Raw genomic sequence first — 18,784 nt, forward strand, 5'->3', positions numbered from 1 at the left:
TGTTACGTGGAAGAATTAAATGTTTACTCCTGTTCTAACAGCTGTTTTGCCGACTTGTCATAGCATTGGTTGGTTTTGCATGGCACGGGGAGTTTTGGAAGGATGCGAGTTGCAGCCCCTTGTCTGCATCTATGCCGACCGCCTCCTTCTACACGGCTCTGCTGTTTCTGTTTCTGTGCCCGTAGTCTCCATATCTGAGCCCCTGTGGAACGTGTCAGTGTCAACATATGAGATGGGCAATCAGGATGCCCCCCAAAATTTCTTTTCTCATTAAATTTGCTTCCTATTATGAACACATTCTTGTTACGATAATCTTTCAGATTGTGTGTTGTATGCTTGAAAATCTGGGCTGAGCACTGTAGCTCACTCCTCTTATCCCAGCACGTTGGGAGGCCAAAGTGGGAGGATTGCTTGGGCTCAGGAGTTTGAGACCAGCCTGAGCAACACAGAAAGACTCTATCTCTACAAAACTTAGAAAATTAGCTGGACGTGGTGTCTCATACTTGTAGTCACAGCTACTCAGGAGGCTGAGGTAGAAGGATTGTTGGAACCCAGAGTTTGAGGTTATAGTGAGCTATGATGAAGCCACTGCACTGTAGGTGGGTGACAGAATAAGACCCAATAAAAAAGAAAGAAGGAAGGAAAGGAGGGAGAAACGTGTGGTTTCATTAAGATCTTCATCTCCCACCTTTGGTGGATAAAGTTTTGGCCTACTGTTAACAGTTGGCCAGTCTCCTGACTAGTTTTCCACCAGCAGTCCCCTAACTCCGCTGAGTGCCTATAGAGCCCCGTGAATCCTTGTTGTATATGGAGTTGAGTTACTCTCCCCTATTGCAATAGTCATGACTCCTGCTGCAATAGTCTTTAATAAATGCTTCCTTGCCTTTTTAATGGTGTTTGAATAACTTTTCTTTAACAACTAACTATAGTACAACCATACAGGGGAGTTATTACTTAGTGATAGAAAGAAAAGAGCTATCAAGTTTTAAAAAGATGTGGAGGAAATGTAAATGTATATTATTAAATTTAAAAAAAATCTGAGAAAGCTTCACCCTGTATGGTTCCACTATAAGTTGTTCTGGAAGAGGAAAATTACAGATATGGTAGGAAGATCAGTAGTTGTTTGGGGTTCCTGGGACGGGTGGGGTGAGTAAGGGGAGCACTGGAGGTTTGAGGGCAGTGACACTATTCGGACACTGTGGTGTGGGGTCCATGACCTTATGCACAGATCTGAACGGCACAGCGTGGAACTCCATGCAAACCACAGGCTTTAGTTAACACAAACGTACACGTGTACGTTCATTAATTGTGATGAAGGTATCACCTAAGGAAGGGTGCTCCTAAGGAGAGAAATTCGAGAGGGGTGAGGACAGCGAGTATATGAGAACTTTTGGTGAAATTTTTATTTAAACCTAACTGCTCTAAAAAGTCAAGTCTATTCAAAAATATTGAATACTATGTCAAGTAACTTAATGTAAACATTAAACCCCAAGGTAAAGGATCGTGAGACTAGAAATAAAAATTAAAGAAATGCTGGCCAGAATTTTCCAAATTTGATGAAAACTGTAAGCCCATAGATCCAAGGAGTTCAATAACTATAACTTTAAAGTTCAAGACATTTAAAGAAAAACACACCAAGAAACATTATAATAACATTGTTCAGAACCAGGGATAAAGAGAAAATATTACAGGGGAGGTGCCTGTGGCTCAAAGGAGTAGGGTGCCAGCCCCATATACCGGAGGTGGTGGGTTCAAACCCGGCCCTGGCCAAAAACTGCCAAAAAAAAAAAAAAAAAGAGAGAAAATATTACAAATAACCACAAAAGAAAGGCGTGGAGTACACAGAAGAACATGGATAAGGATGGCAGCAGATTTCTGGTCAAATCAATATGGAGAAACAGTGAAGAACCATCTTTAAAATATGTCATTAATCCGTAAATACTGGAAATATAGAATTCTATACCCAGTGAAACATATTGTTTAAAATAATGGTGAAATTAAAGCTTTTTCAGATACACAAAAGCAGAAAATTCATTAGCAGCTGAACCTCAATATAGAAATCTTAAAGTCCTTTAATCAGAAGGAAAGTGACATCTGATTGGATTTTGGTTCTACTCAAAGGAATAAAGTTCAGTGAAAATAGTAACAATGTGGGGGAAAATCATTTTTTTAAAAATAACTTCTTTTAAAAGATAATTTATTTAAACAAAAATAATAGCACTGTTTTGTGACATCCGTGACGTAGGTGGAAGTAAAGTACACGACAACAATGGCTTTAAGGACTACAGCAGAGACGTGGGGTATAAAGTGTAAGGTTGGTTGTCGTATGTGATGTTGAAGATGACAGATTTAAAACTAACATATCAATATCCGAACTAAATGTAAATGCTCCAGGAATCTGCAGTAATTACAAATCAGAGATTTCTAAATTGGATTGAACATTGTTTAAAAGAAACACTCTTTAAATACAAATATATTATCTTCATCAAAAAATCTGAATTAAATTAAAGCATTGTGAGTGGTCCGAGGTGCAGATCCCGTTTTTGCCTTTTACATGTGCCTATCCAGTTTTCCCAGCATCACTACTTCTTGAATAGGTATTCTTTTTTCCCCAGTATATGTTTTTTTTCTGCTTTGTCAAAGATAAGACAGTAATTTGCAGATGGTTTTATCTCTGGGTTCTCTTTTCCAATCAATAGGTCTGTGTCTATGTTTTTATGCGCGTACCAGGCTGTTTTGGTTCCTGCAACCTTGTAGTATACCTTGAAGTCTGTCTGGTAAAGTGATGCCTCCCAATTTGTTTTTATTAATGTGGCATTGGCTATTAATTCATGGTAGATAAGAAGGCATGAAACTATAAAAATTCTAGAAGGAATGTTGGAAAACATTCTTATAGATATTAACTTAGGGAAAGAATTTATGAAGGACCCCAAAGCAACTACAACAACAATAAAAATAAACAAATGGGACCTGATAAAATTAAAAAGTTTCTGCACAGCTAAGGACACAATTCATCTAGTAAATAGGCAGCCTTCAGAAGGGAAGAATATATTTGCATGCTATATCTCTGATACAGTGCTGATAACCAGAATCTACAAAGAACTCAAGCAAATCAGCAAGAAAAAAATCAAACAACCTCATTAAAAAGTGGGCAAAAGACATGAACAGAAACTTTTCAAATGAAGATAGACTAATGGCCAACAAACACAAAAAAATGTTCAACATCTTCGTCAGGGATATGTCAATCAAAACCACAATGAGACATTACCTAACTCCAGTGTAATATTGAAATGATTTAAAACAACAAGTGCTCAAGTAGATGCAAAAGGAAAGGTGGGCTTATATGCTGCTGGTGGGAGGGCAAACTCTGGGAAAGGAGCCTGGCAAGACCTCAAAGAACTGAGAGTAGATCCACTATTTGATCCAGCATGCCCTCTACTAGGTGTTTACCCAAAGGGAAAAAAAAAAAAGACATTATATACAAAAGATACTTGCACTCTAATAATTTTAGCAGCACAATTCACAATTGCAAAAATGTGGAAACAACCCAAGTGTCCATTAATACAGGAGTATGTTAATAAAATATGAAATATGTCGGTAAGGCGCTGGCCCCATATACCAAGGGTAGCGGGTTCAAACCCAGCCCTGGCCGAACTGCAACCAAAAAATAGCCGGGAGCTGTGGCGGGCGCCTGTAGTCCCAGCTGCTTGGGAGGCTGAGGCAGGAGAATCACTTGGGCCCAGGAGTTGGAGGTTGCTGTGAGCTGTGTGAGGCCATGGCACTCTACTGAGGGCCATAAAGTGAGACTCTGTCTCTAAAAAAAAAAAAAATATATATATATATATATATATATATATATATATATGTGGAATATGTATACCATGGAGTACTACTGAGTCATAAAAAATGGTGATCTAAAAAAAAATGGTGCTCTAGCATCTTTTGTAACAGCCTGGATGTAACTGGAGGCCATTCTTCTAAGTGAAGAATCACAGGTATGGAAAAACGGATACCAAATGTACTCAATACTGAATTGGAACTAGTTGATCAATACTTATGTGCACATATGGAAGTAAAAATCAACACAAATGAAGTAGCTGGCAGGGGAAGGAGGAGTTGGGTAAATTCATACCTAACTAGTCCAATGCACACATTCTGGGTAAAGGGGACGATTGTAACTTTGGCTTAAAATATACAAAAGCAAATTATGTAACCAAAACATGGGTAGCCCTGTAATATTCTGAAATAAAGTAAAAATAAAGTGTTAAAAGAAAACTAGAGTAACCACATTTATATCAAGCAAAACATTTTTCAAAACAAAAAATATTGCCAGGGCTAAAAAGAAGGTCATTTCATAATGTAAAAGGGTCCACGTATAAGTAAGAGGGTTTCACCATTCTAAATGTTTGTGTGTCTAATAGCAGCATTGTAAAACTTATAGAACTACAATGAGAAACAGACAAAGACTATTCTTGGAGACTTTAATGCCCTTCTTCATATAATTGATAGAAGAAATAGAAAACCAGTAAGGGTAAAAAAAAGAAAAAAACTGACATTATCAATCAACTTGTCCTAATTAACATTTAAATAAAGATCATTCTATCCAACAACAGCTCAATACAGTTTCTCTCACTGACACACGGACATTTAGTAATACCATAGCAACAGAATAAGTCTCAGATGCGTATTTTAAAAATTCAATTTATATAATCCATGTTGTTGAAATTAAATTAGGAATTACTAACATCATCTCTAGAAAATCACCAAGCGTTTGAATACTAAATAACTCACTTCTAAATAATCTTGTGTATAAAATCTGTTAGAATCTACAAAAAAGCTACTGCAACTGAATGAGTTTATCAAGATTGCAGCATAAAAAAATCAACACTCATTCATATATGCAATTTATAGGTAGAAATTTTTAGAAATACAATTTCTAGTAGGAAAAAAAATGAATGCTTAGGAATAACTCTGAGCCAGAAGGTGGAAGACCTATGAACGGAAAAATTACAAAACATTGCTGAGATAACTTAATGAAGATGGGAATAATAGGAGAAATGCATTTTTCTTCTTTTTCATGGTTTGGAAGATTCAGTGTTGTTGTTAGTTCCTCCCAAAATGATTTATAGATTTAACATGGACCCTGTGGAAACATAGCCAGGCTTTTTGTACAAATAGAAATTGATAAGTTGATTCTGAAATGTATACAGATATTCAGAAGTCCTAGAATAGCTGAAACAACCTTGAAAAATGAGCAGTTATTTAGAATGGCTAATGCATCCTGATTAGCAATTATAAAAACATAAGTAATGTTGCAGAATAGAGTTCAGAAATAGACCCACATAAATATAGACAACTAAATATTGGCAAAATAGCATAGGCAATTCAGTGAAAAACATGTAAAGTCTTTTGAACACATGATGCTAGAAAAATTGTATATCTGTATGTAAAAAGTTGAGCTTTAATTCACACGTTGCACCTATACAAAATTTAACTGAAAATTGAACATAGATCTCAAAACTCAAAACTATAAAACTTTTTGAGAAAAATATGTGAGAAAATTTTTGTAACCTTAGGTTATGTAAAGATTACTTAGTTATGTTAACAAAAGCATTGTCCATAAAAATAAATTGCTATATTGTGTTGTATTAAAATGTTAAATTTCTTCTTTTTAAAAACATTGTTAGAAGAATAAAAGACAAGCCACAGCCTTGGAAAAAAGGCTTCTAAAACACATATCTGTTAAAGGAGTATTATCCATAAATGTAACGGAAAAAGAACCTCAATAATGAGGAAATAACCAATCCTGTTTTTAAAGATGGATGAGAAGTTTGGAGAGACGTCTTTGCAAAGACGATGTATACTGGCTAGTGAGCTCATTAATTAATGTTTTGCATTATTAACTAATGTTACATTACTTATTAATGTTTAAAAAAATACAAACTAAAGCCATAATGAGACAGAACCTGTACACATATAAAATTTGAAAGACTTGCCAGATCAAGTGTTGGTGACGGGGTGGAGCAGCCAGGACGCTCATAGGCTGCCGTGCGAGTGTGAAAGGGAATTACCTCTCTGGGGAACAGTTTAGCAATTTCTTTAAAAGATAAATATTCCAGCCATTCTATTTTTAGATGCTTACCCAAAGCATATGTTCACAAAAGGGCTTAGGCAGGAATATTCTTAATAGCTTTATTTGTAACAGCCCCAAATGGGTCAAATCCCATCAACAGGTAAACCATTAAAATGTGGTTTATCCACATAACTGAAAGCCACTGGGCAGGGTAAACAGATGGACCATTGTGAAGCTCAGTGGCAGGGTGGAACCTCCAAGAAATTACGTTGAGTGCTAGAAGCCCGATGGAAAAAGTGTGTGTTACAGGATTCCATTTGCAGTGTGCAAAGCTCTTGATGTGCCGCTTTCTGACGGAGAGCACGTTAGTTAGTGGTCGCATGAGAAGGCAGAGTGAGCAGGGAATGGGAAGAGGGGGTGGCAGGGGACGTGCAGACTTTCCAGGTGACGGATCTCTCCTCATCTTGATGGTTCATCATCTCAGTCGTGGTGGTGACTTCCTGTGTGTGGACTTACATCAAAGCTTAGCAGTAAACATGCACAGTTATATCTTGATGATGCTGTTTTAAGAAAAAGCAAATACTAACACATGGCCGGCCTGTTTACTTAAGAGACTTGTCTTGCTGTTCCTATGATAAATGTGACTAATAATAACTGCCCATGTGGTGGGCATCTCTGTACCTCCCAACCCAGACCACATTAACCCGGTTAACTTGCTCTCGCGTCTACTTTGCACAAAGTAGCCCTGAGCCCTTGGTCACAGGTGACTCGACTGGGGGAGAGAGATAAGTTGACCAAGCTGAGCTATCAATTCCTTTTCTGTCTGAATTGAGAATGATATCTCATGAGAGAGAGTTCATCTCTCTTTAGGATGCTTGGGAACTATGTGCTGGGTACTTTCTATCCTCCATCTGAACTTGGAAAGGAGAGGAGGCCTGTCTGTGCAAAAAGATAAAGGTGAAGGAGGAATCACACTACCAGACCTCAGACTTTACTACAAATCGATAGTGATCAAAACAGCATGGTATTGGCACAAGAACAGAGAAGTAGATATCAGGAACAGAATAGAGAACCAAGAGATGAATCCAGCTACTTACCGCTATTTGATTTTTGACAAGCCAATTAAAAACATTCAGTGGGGAAAAGATTCCCTATTTAACAAATGGTGCTGGGTGAACTGGCTGGCAACCTGCAGAAGACTGAAATTAGACTCACACCTTTCACCATTAACTAAGATAGACTCTCATTGGATTAAAGATTTAAACTTAAGACATGAAACTATAAAAATACTAGAGGAGAATGCAGGGAAAACCCTTGAAGAAATTGGTCTGGGTGAGTATTTCATGAGGAGAACCCCCCGGGCAATTGAAGCAGCTTCAAAAATACACTATTGGGACTTGATCAAACTAAAAAGCTTCTGCACAGCTAAGAACACAGTAAGCAAAGCAAGCAGACAGCCCTCAGAATGGGAGAAGATATTTGCAGGGCATATCTCTGACAAAGGTTTAATAACCAGAATCCACAGAGAACTCAAACGCATCAGCAAGAAAAAAACAAGGGATCCCATCGCAGGCTGGGCAAGGGATTTGAAGAGAAACTTCTCTGAAGAACATAGGCGCACGGCCTTCAGACATATCAAAAAATGCTCATCATCTTTAATCATCAGAGAAGTGCAAATCAAAACTACTTTGAGATATCATCTAACTCCAATGAGACTAGCCTATATCACAAAATCTCAAGACCAGAGATGTTGGTGTGGATGCGGAGAAAAGGGAACACTTCTGCACTGCTGGTGGGAATGCAAATTAATACATTCCTTTTGGAAAGATATATGGAGAACACTCAGAGATCTAAAAATAGATCTGTCATTCAATCCTGTAATTCCTCTGCTGGGCATATACCCAGAAGACCAAAAATCACAACATAACAAAGATATTTGTACCAGAATGTTTATTGCAGCCCAATTCATAATAGCTAAGTCATGGAAAAAGCCCAAGTGCCCATCGATCCACGAATGGATTAATAAATTGTGGTATATGTATACCATGGAATACTATGCAGCCTTAAAGAAAGATAGAGACTTTACCTCTTTCATGTTTACATGGATGGAGCTGGAACATATTCTTCTTAGTAAAGTATCTCAAGAATGGAAGAAAAAGTACCCAATGTACACAGCCCTACTATGAAACTAATTTGGGACTCTCACATGAAAGCTATAACCCAGCTACAACTTAACAATAGGGGGAAGTGGGAAAGGGGGGGGTGGGTAGAGGGAGGGGGATCGGTGGGATCACACCTGTGGTGCATATTACAGGGGTATTTGCGAAACTTGGTAAATGTAGAATGTAAATGTTTTGGCACAGTAACTGAGATAACGCCAGAAAGGCTATGTTAACCACTGTGATAAAAATGTGTCAAATGGTTTATGAAGCGAGTGTATGATGCCCCATGATCATATCAATGTATACAGTTATGATTTAATAAAAAAAAAAAGATAAAGGTGAAACTAGAATCAACAGAGAGAGAGACGTGCTATGGTGCCTTCCCAGGGCCCAGGAGCACATTCCTAGTATATTTAAAGGCTGTCCCTATTTCACCCTTTCACCCTATTTCAGCTTCAGGCATCTCAGGTTGAATCCTCTTACCCACATTCAGAAAGACTCCCACGAAGAAAGTGATTATGTGCTAGAAACTGCACCACATAATTTTAAAACCATTTTTTATTTTAATCCGCACAGTCATGCAAGGCAGATACTGTTTCTATTTTGAGGTGAAGGAAATATTGGCTGCCAGGTGTTGGTGGGCATTTAGGTGAGAGCGGCTCAAGTGTAAGGCACCACCAGGTGCTGGTGGGCATTTAGGTGAAGTGGCTCAGGTGTAAGGCCCCACCGGGTGCTGGTGGGCATTTAGGAGAAGCGGCTCAGGTGTAAGGCACCACCGGGTGCTGGTGGGCATTTAGGTGAAGCGGCTCAGGTGTAAGGCACCACCGGGTGCTGGTGGGCATTTAGGTGAAGCGGCTCAGGTGTAAGGCACCACCGGATGCTGGTGGGCATTTAGGAGAAGCGGCTCAGGTGTAAGGCACCACCGGGTGCTGGTGGGCATTTAGGTGAAGCGGCTCAGGTGTAAGGCACCACTGGGTGCTGGTGGGCATTTAGGTGAAGCGGCTCAGGTGTAAGGCACCGCCCATTGCCAGGTGTGTATTTAGGTGAAGCGGCTCAGGTGAAAGGCACCTCCGGGTGTAGGTAGTCATTTTAGTGAGGGCGGCTATGGTGTAAGGTACTGGGCATAGGTTTCATTCACTGTGAGCTGCCTGGCTGCCTCCAACCTAGATGCTGAGTGTCCCGGCATGGAGGTGGAGATCCCTAGGGGATCTTGTTGGTCCACCGTGGGTTGGGGCAGTGGGCAGTTGAGCAGTGGAGACTGGCATTCCCATCCACATGCAGGGTTGGCTCATCAGCCCAGTGCATGGTAGCTGGTAGGAGGGGGAACCCCACAGCTGGTGGGTTGTGTGTGCCCACTGATGAGGCAGGGGCCCTGGGTGCTGCTGAGGGTCTGAACTTGCCTGGAGATTATCCTGCTCAATGAACTGTGACATTGAATAGCAAATAAAAAATACGACAGGTTGAGAGAGGGAGACCACAGAAAAAGTTAGTTTTATATCTTAGTATGTTTATTGACACTTTCTCCTTCCTTGAAGATAAGGAGCCCTAGATTTATTTTCATTTTCCTCTGGACCTCACAAAATGTGCTGTTGGCTTTGATTTGGTTAAATTAATTTTCATAGTAAAACACAAAATGAGGCTATTCTTTGTTTACTGATATTTGTATTTTAAATGTTTTACATTTTTAAAGAATTGAGGCTCATAGGGATGCATATAGGCATACTGCAGAGAAATTGCGGGCTTGGGTCTACACAAAATAAAGGCAGTGCTGCAATTGAACTTTTCAAGTCACATGAAGTTTCTAATTTTCTAGTACATATAAACATTATGTTTACTCCATAGCGTATTCTGAGTGTGCAATAGCATTATGTCTGAGAAAATAATGTACATACCTTAATTAAAAAATACTTTTTTGCTAAAAAAAGCTAAAACTCATCTGGGCCTTGAGCAAGTTATAGTTGGTTTGCTGATGGAGGGTCTTGCCTCCACATTGATGGCTGCTGACTGATCGGGGTGGGCACTGCTGAAAGTTGAGGTAGGTGGTGGTTGTTTTTTCAAAAAGACGAAAAGGAAGTTTGTTATATCACTGCACTTTTCCTCTTACCCACAGTAGATTGTCCTTCAGAATTAGAGATAGTCTTCTCAAATCCTATTGCTGTTTTATCAACTGAGTTTACGCAATTGTCTAAATCCTTTGTTGTCATTTCTATAACATTTGCAGTGTCTTTACTGGGAGAATATTCCATCACAAGGAGCCACTTTCTTTGCTCATCCACGGGAGCAACTTCTCATCCTTCCAAGTTTTATCATGAGATTGCAATAATTTAGTCACATCTTCAGACCTCACTGCTAATTCTACTCTTACTATTTCCACCACATCTGCAATTACTTTCTCCATTCAAGTCTTGAATTCATCAGTCTTCCATGAGGGCTGGAATCAACTCTTTATAACTCTTATTTATATTGCTATTTGGACCTTCTCCCATGAATCACAAATGTACTCCATGGCATTTAGAGTGGTGAATGTTTTCAACTTTTTTTGCCCAGACCTGTCAAAGGAATCACCCTTTATGGCAGCTTCACAAAATGTATTTTTAAATCATAAGACTTAAAAGTCAAAATCACACTTTGCTCCATGGGCCGCAGAATGGATGTGGTTAGCAGGCATGAAAACAATATTCATCTCCTGGTCCATCCACCTGGTTTCTTGGATGATGAGGTGCATGGTCAATCAGCAGCAATATTTTGAAAGAAATATGTTTTTCTCAGCAGTAGGTCTCAACAGTAGGCTTAAAATATTCACTAAATCATGCTATAGACAGATGTGCTGTCTCAAGGCTTCGCTGTTCCATTTCTAGGGTACAGACAGAGTAGATTTAGGATAGTTTTTATGGGCTCTGGGGTTTTAAAAATGGTAAATGACCACTAGCTTAAATTTAAGTCACTAGCTGCATTAGCCCCTAATAAGAGAGTCAGCTACTTTTTCTAAGGAATTAACTTTTCAATTCTAGCTATGAAAGTTCTAGATGACTTCTTCCAATAGAGAAGACTGATCCACATTGAAGGTCTGCTGCTTTCTGTAGCCATCTTCATCAGTTACCAAAGGTTATTTCAATACTTGTGGCTGCTTCTATATCAGCTCAGCACTTGTGGCCTCTCTTGTACCTCTATGATATGGGGGTAACTTCTTTCCTTTAATCTCATGACTTCTTTCCTTTAATCTCTGACTTTTCTTTTGCAGCTTCCTTACTTCTCTGAGCCTTCATAGAATTAAGGAGAGTTAGAGACTTACTGTGTATTAGGCTGTGGTTTAAGGGAATATCGTGGCTGGTCTGACCTTCTATCCAGACCATTAAAATTTTCTCCACATTAGCGATAGGGCTGTTTCACTTTCTTGTCATTCATGAATTCAGTGGAGCAGCATTTTCAAAATCCTTCAAGAAGTTTTTCTTTGAATTCACAACTTGGCTGGTTGTGCAAGAGGCCCAGATTTCAGCCTAGCTTTTGAGTTGTCTTCCTAACTAAGCTTAATTATTTCTAGCTTTTCGTTTAAGCTGAAAGACATGCAACTCTTCCTTTTTCTTGAACACTTCAAGCCCCATTGTGGAGATACTAATTAGCGTAACTTTAATATTCTTTTTTCTCAGGGAATAAGGAGGCCTGAGGAGAAGGGAAGAGATAGGTAATGGGCAATTGGTGAACTAGTCAGAGAAAAAACATTTATTAAGTTTTCTATATCATGTGGACATGGTTCAAGGCACACTAAAATAATTACAGTAGTAACATCAAAGATTACTGCTCACATACCACCCTAACAGGTATAAAAACAATAAAAAGTTTTGAAATATTATGACAATTACCAAGTTCTGTCACAGACAGGAGGTAAGCACATGATGTTGGAGAAATATCACCAATAGACTGTTTGACACAGAGTTGCCACAAATCTTCAATTTGTAAAAGACATAATATCCGCAAAGCACAATGAAATGAAAAGCAATAACCTGAGGTATGTCCATGGACCCCTTGCTTAATAATAGTAGTCATTTTCTTCTTGTCCGCTTTCCATGATTTCATTAAAAATTCCTCTCTACGAGCTATTACTGTGTAAAGCAGAGCCTGCTGAAGGTTTGGGGAGATGGGGTGATTTGATACATGGGAATAGGCATCACGTATACACATGAGCTTAGGTGGTAATCACACACCTGCTTCCTTCCGTCCCCCGTCCTGGGATAGTGGACTTTCTGGGTCATCCTGTTTGTCCTACATCCTCTGTCCTTTTCTTCTCCATCTTCTGCTCCTCACTGTACCCTAATACTCACTTATTAACCAACTTCCCAAACCGTGACTGTAGACCTCAGCTCCCTCACATGGCTATTTATGCAGGTGTGTTTCTGCACAAAGGCACTTCCCTCCCATGTATAAGGAGCATGTTGCTGAGGCCAGACTCTGGGCACCCTGAGTTATGCCTGCTGGGCTTCCTGCTGGAGGTGTGGACTTGCTACCTTGACCCTCACCTTATACTGCACACAGAGTACAAGGATAGGGACTCAGAAGATTCCTACACTTAGAAGAAAAAAATTCTCCAAGTTGGGAAAAAAAAATTAAATTCTAATGTTAAAAATGGAGACTGCAAAGCTCTTATCAAAGTGTAACTGCTACCAAAACCCTCAGCACAGTACACAGTTAGCACCGACCTTAGCAGTCTTCCAGGGAGCTCCCCTGTGCCTGGATTTTCCTGAGGGATTCACCCCTAGATTTGCTGCTGTGCTAGTGTCTTCTGAAATCATTTTCATGGTGATGTTTCTGGGCACATATTTGCCCAGTAGTGCCCAATACCATGAGATTAGATGATTGAATAGCAAGTTGTCTCTGTGGATATTATATCAAATAATAGACTTATAGAATTGAGACCTTGAGTAGGTTCTCGCTACAATGCCCTTGCTTTAAATCTGTGGAGGATAAAGCCCTGCAGAAGTAAAGCTGGACATATGGGTTGGACTTGATTCACTGGTATCTTATCCCTGGAGACAGATCTTGCCCACACTGGGGCATCCGTCTCTGGGTGTTGGTAAGTGTGACCTTACCCTGACTTACGCAGGGCAGGTGCTGTTCTGAGCCTCCATCGCCCTGACTGATGGGCTCATCACAGCTGCCCCGTAGGGCAGACGTTATCATCATCATCCGCATCTATAGATGGGGAGAGAACTTGCTCGCTGTCTCCCAATTCCTGAGTGGTAGGGGCAGGCACTGGCCGCGGGTGCCACCTTGCCTCCCATCTCAGACGTCTGGAAGTCCTAAAGAGGTGCTGTGATGTTTGAAAGTGTTTGGGCAGCTCTCTAATTAGCATTCTTCCCTAAGCAGTAGGAAGCATAATGTACATCTTTGCAGCTATCATTAAAAAATTCACTATGGGGTCGGCGCCTGTGGCTCAAGTGACTAAGGCGCCAGCTATATTCACCTGAGCTGGCAGGTTCGAATCCGCCTGGTCCCGCCAAACAACAATGATGGCTGCAACCAAAAAATAGCCAGGCTTTGTGATGGGTGCCTGTCGTCCCAGCTACTTGGGAGGCAGAGACAGGAGACTCGCTTGAGCCCAGCAGTTGGAGGTTGCTGTGAGCTGTGATGCCATGGCACTCTACCCAGAGTGACAACTTGAGGTTTTGTCTCAAAAAAAAAAAAAGAATATTTGCTATGAAGGACTATTTTAATTGGCTCAGAATTTTCAAGGATGCACAGCAAAGATTATCTTTCTTGAATTTTTAATTTTTTTTTATAGTTAGAAAATTCTTCCTTTGTCCTCAGAGTACCAAAAGCAGTTTGCCGTCATCGTGACTTCCCTGAGCCGGTGACTCCACCTCTAAGAAGCTGATCCCTACGTTATGATGCCTTTCGGGGGGTGATTAACTGTTTGGGTTGGGCTTTGCTGCTGTACAACAGCATATTGTTAATGGCGTGAATGTTTTTTCAAGCTGGGACGCAAAAGACATGCAGTATCCGTGTCAGCATTTTTCCAATAAATCTGTTATGCGATTGGTGTGCATATGGTGCCCTGTATGTGTGATGACAGATACGCTCGGGCGAGCCTGCCGACTGTGCCTCACCCGGGGTCCTCTTCCTGCCTTGCAGTTTTACGGGAGCCCTATACAGTCCGTGTGGAGGACCAGAAAACCATGAGAGGCAATGTCGCGGTCTTCAAGTGCATTATCCCCTCCTCCGTGGAGGCGTACATCACCGTCGTCTCATGGGAGAAAGACACTGTTTCACTTGTCTCAGGTAGGCGCTGCGTCTCCCTGCAGGGTGCCGGGCTTACCTTCCAAAAAGGGCGTTTCCGTGACGGAATCGGGTTTCCATCTATGTAATGATATGATGAAGAATTAGTTTCCTAAGGGTTGATGCTGCTTTATAAATAAACCTGATACAAGGATTTTAGATTGGTTTACAATGGCTCAATTTGGATATTCTTGGAAAATTGATTGCTAGATACGTATGTGTTACCTGTGCTATAAATATAGCCATTACGTTAATTTCTAGGAGGAAATGATGGTTTTACTTCTGCTTCTAAAAACAGAGGAGTCATGTTGTGTGTCTGTGAAAGACCTCCTGGGTACACATGTGACTGATACTCTGAAACAATGGAAGCCCCGATCCGAGGCCCTGTAGCTGTTTCTAATGTTTTAAGAGTTATGTTGCCATCTCTGACCTTCCTTTCTCTCTCTCTCTCGTTATTCCAGACATTCTTATTAGAGACTTATAATGTCAATACATTGAAATTATTATGCCAGTATGATACTTTATAGAATTCGGTTTTTTAAAAGACTAAGAAAATAAATGAACAATGTTAAAGGAAATTAGAAAAAAATGGTAATGGGGAATGACGTGCTAGAAGAAACTGTGAAGTAATAGTAATGAAAGTTGTGTGATGGCAGCTTAAAAAGAGATTAAACACAGAGACTCCATACTCACGACTAGGTCTAGACTGACCTGTTGCGTGAAGATTCTATTAAGAATACATAGTCAACACTGAAATATTTATTTGCACGTGAGTAATTTCTTGGTTTATATTTGGTGTCCAGAAAAGACAAGAGTTGAATTTAACCCTAAGAAATGGGGGTTCTTTGTTCCCAATGGTACTGAAGTTGGTTTTGTGCTCTGCACTTTGACCTGGGACGGCCACTGTCAGCGTGGTGCTTGGTTTCCTGTTTTATGCATCCCAGGGTAGGCCGTTAGCATCTCTGAAAATGTGCTGGATGCTGTTGGAAAAGAACTGTGGTGAGCTTAGGCTGTGTCTAATGTGGGGTGGGAAGAGTTGCTTTTCTCTCCGAGTCCCCAGGCACTCAGGTGTGAACATGAACATGACACACCCAGACACACACACACGACGTGAATTTTAATGTAATTCTTAATGAAGCAACATTTTATCAACTTACAGAGAGAAGAATTTGGAATTAAGCACTCATGGCGCCATACTGTTTTTGTTTTTCAGCTTATTGGTTCGCTGGAGAGTCTAGGTTACTGTACTTGAAAGACTAGAAGCCAATTTAGCCAATTTAAAAGATCCAAATCAAAACTGAAATGTTTTGTCATTAAAGTACATTAAAGGAATCTGGGGTGCAATAGACTATTACATGTAATGGAAGCTTTTAGTTTTTTGTTTTTTTTAATTTGTCTTTACACTGAATTCTGAACCCCTCATACTTCAATGAATAATAAATTCCTTGCTGTTATGTTGATTAATCTTCATAGTGTGTTAACTTAGAATATTGAAATCAGTAAGCTTAAGACCTGAAATAGGATTGCAATAATCAGAACAGAGATTTACCTGTATACAATTGGCTAAATTTCAAAGTTCAATGATCTTAATCTTTCCTCAGGGGCCATTTTAATGACAGGAGGAGAGATTGAAAACAATCCTCTAAGCTTAGTCACAGGGTCCTCAAAGTTACATGATGAGGGAGGGGTAGAATTTGGGGCTATATTTTCTTTTCTTTTCTTTTTTTTTTGTAGAGACAGAGTCTCACTTTATGGCCCTCAGTAGAGTGCCGTGGCATCACACAGCTCACAGCAACCTCCAACTCCTGGGCTTAAGCGATTCTCTTGCCTCAGCCTCCCCAGTAGGGGCTATATTTTCAATCTCCCGGACTCAGGAGCCCAAGCCAATGGAGGCCCCCCAGCTTATAAAACTGCCATCCAAACTCACAGCCTCAGGGGCTGCCCTGCAGAGGAAGGAAATGCAGGAGAATTTCAAGCCGTCTCCCACTATTTCCCCTGGAGTTGGCACATGTCATTTCTTTCATGTTTAATTGGTCAAACCAAGTCTTAGGGTCATGTCTGATTTCCATGGCGCGTGTGCCTGAAAGGAGGGAAGAACTAGAAATATGAGTGAGAAATGGAAATGTTTACCAGGAGGGTTTATATACCCACACATGCCTATCTAGCTAGTGTAATATGTGTTCTGTTTTTTGGATACCTTTAATTAGGGGTAGACCTGTATGTAGGTGTTAAACTTTTTGTGATCTATGTGAATAGACTTTATTTTTTCTTCCTTCCAATGTGAACCTAATTAAAAAGAAAAAGGAATTTTTGTATCTGGCAAGTGGAGGGGATGCTGGCATGCAGAATGTGGTTTGCATCTTGCTGGTGGGACCATTAGCTCCCATGTCCCGCCCCAGTCATGCATTGGAGCTTCATCTTTGGGTAAAATTTTAAAAGCTACCACATGTGTCATGGCTAAGCACTTGGCTTCTTTTTCTCTTCTTTGCAATCACATCTAGAAAACAAATATAGCATAAGTGTTGATCTTACTGAGCAATACATCAGAAACAAGGTCTGTTTGTCAGTAATCCAGAGAGAGGCAGAGGGAGGGATTGAGATTTTATTCAACCTGAGTCTATTAGAACTATAATTAAAAAATGACCTTGTAAATGACAGCAGGGCCCCGAATAGTGTCACAATCTGTAAGCAGAAAGTCTGGAAGCTCAGCCCTATAACACAGCATGCAGCTGTTCACTGTCTCAGCTGAACCGTGTTCCTGGTACCTGAGCTCCACCCATCAAAACTGCCAGGAAACTGTCACTGGAGGTGACAGATGGTTAAAAACATTGGGAATCCTGTGGCTCAGTGAGTAGGGCGCCGGCCCTATATACTGAGGGTGGCGGTTTCAAACTCAGCCCAGGCTGAACTGCAACCAAAAAATAGCCAGGCGTTGTGGCGGGCGCCGGTAGTCCCAGCTGCTCGGGACGCTGAGGCAGGAGAATCGTAGAAGCCCAGGAGCTAGAGGTTGCTGTGAGTCCTGTGACATCATGGCACCCTACCAAAGGCGGTAAACTGAGACTCTGTCTCTACAAAAAAATAAAAATAAATAAATAAATAAACAAATTTTCAGATGATTAGGTGGAACAGGATTAGTTTTCTCTTTGGTGGCCAGGACAGGGCACAGGTGAGCGGAGCTTAGCCTTCCTCTGCCGTCCACATGAGCAGCGGGCTGGGTGGAGCACTGAGAGCAGACCCCGGGACCTCCCTTTTCTGCACATGCCAAGGTGCTGAACTGCTACAGGGGACGTGCTGGAGACTCTTGGCTTCTGGGGATGCACAGCACAGAGGCCCTGAGTTAGCCCTGAATTAGGCCAGGGAGCTCTGAGAAAGACATCCTGATAGCTGTAGGCACAGCAGAGGGTCTGGAAAAGGTTGTTCGGCTTCTGCTTTGTAAATAAAGCGATAGACCCTGTGTCTCCTCTTGAGCTAGTTCAGATTTATTCCTTGGCATGGTCAGCACCCAGTGTATTACAGAGACGTTTCAGCCTGCTGGGATCCGGCGGAGAACTTGTCCCTTCCTTTAGTTGTGAATTCTCCCTGTGGAGAAAAGCTGCTGACTCAGCCGTGAGTATCAGAGGGTGTAAGGATCCTGGCCTGGCGCAGTGAGCTTCCGGCTGGTGCAGGTGGAGGTTGAATAGGCTGTGGCCCCTGCTGTGCCCATTGGGGGCTGGGAAGGAAGCTGCTTGCTCAGAGTGGGGCTTGGCTGTCCAGATCTTGGATGCTCAGCCTGGAGGGTCAGGAGCATCCTTGGAGGTGGCCATGGCAGCAAAGGCCTGCTTTGAACAGAAGAGCGAGAATCTCTAGGCCAGGGACTCTGGAAATCTTGGCTAGGGTAAATGGATGATTGTTTTCTATAAATTTTTTTCAACAAAAAAATAATTAAAAATTTTGGTATTTTCCTATAAAAATGAACAAATGGTTTCTCTTAGTATGTCTTACTGCTGTTTTGTCTTTTATCTCGGTTGAGAAAATATTGGCTGGGTTACATTCTTGTCAGGGCACGAAGTGTCTGCGTGGGTCCTGGTGGTGGCTTCCCTGAGTGTATTACCATTTAGGTCCGGCACTCACTTCTTCCTGGGGGGAAAGGGGGCTTTGGTCTACCTGCACATGGACTCAGGAGTCAAGTCCTGCACCTCTGTCATAGGAGGTCACAAGGGCACCAATATCAAGGACATAGATGAGCTCAGCTGTTGTGAGTGATCTTTGAAAGAACACTCCAGCAACCAGAAAGTGGGGG

General features: G+C 41.1%; 1 protein-coding gene across 2 annotated transcripts in view; it reads left to right on the forward strand.

Annotated features, from left to right (window-relative positions):
* Nucleotides 1–18,784, forward strand: part of DSCAM (DS cell adhesion molecule) — a 738,786-nt gene that overhangs the window by 124,667 nt on the left and 595,335 nt on the right. For both annotated transcript variants that reach the window (XM_053565720.1, XM_053565722.1), the window contains exon 3: nucleotides 14,362–14,508. In XM_053565720.1, the coding sequence (XP_053421695.1) occupies nucleotides 14,362–14,508 (147 nt within the window). The remainder of the gene's footprint in view (nucleotides 1–14,361; nucleotides 14,509–18,784) is intronic.

Source organism: Nycticebus coucang, chromosome 16, assembly GCF_027406575.1.
Source record: "Nycticebus coucang isolate mNycCou1 chromosome 16, mNycCou1.pri, whole genome shotgun sequence".
NCBI lineage: Eukaryota > Metazoa > Chordata > Mammalia > Primates > Lorisidae > Nycticebus > Nycticebus coucang.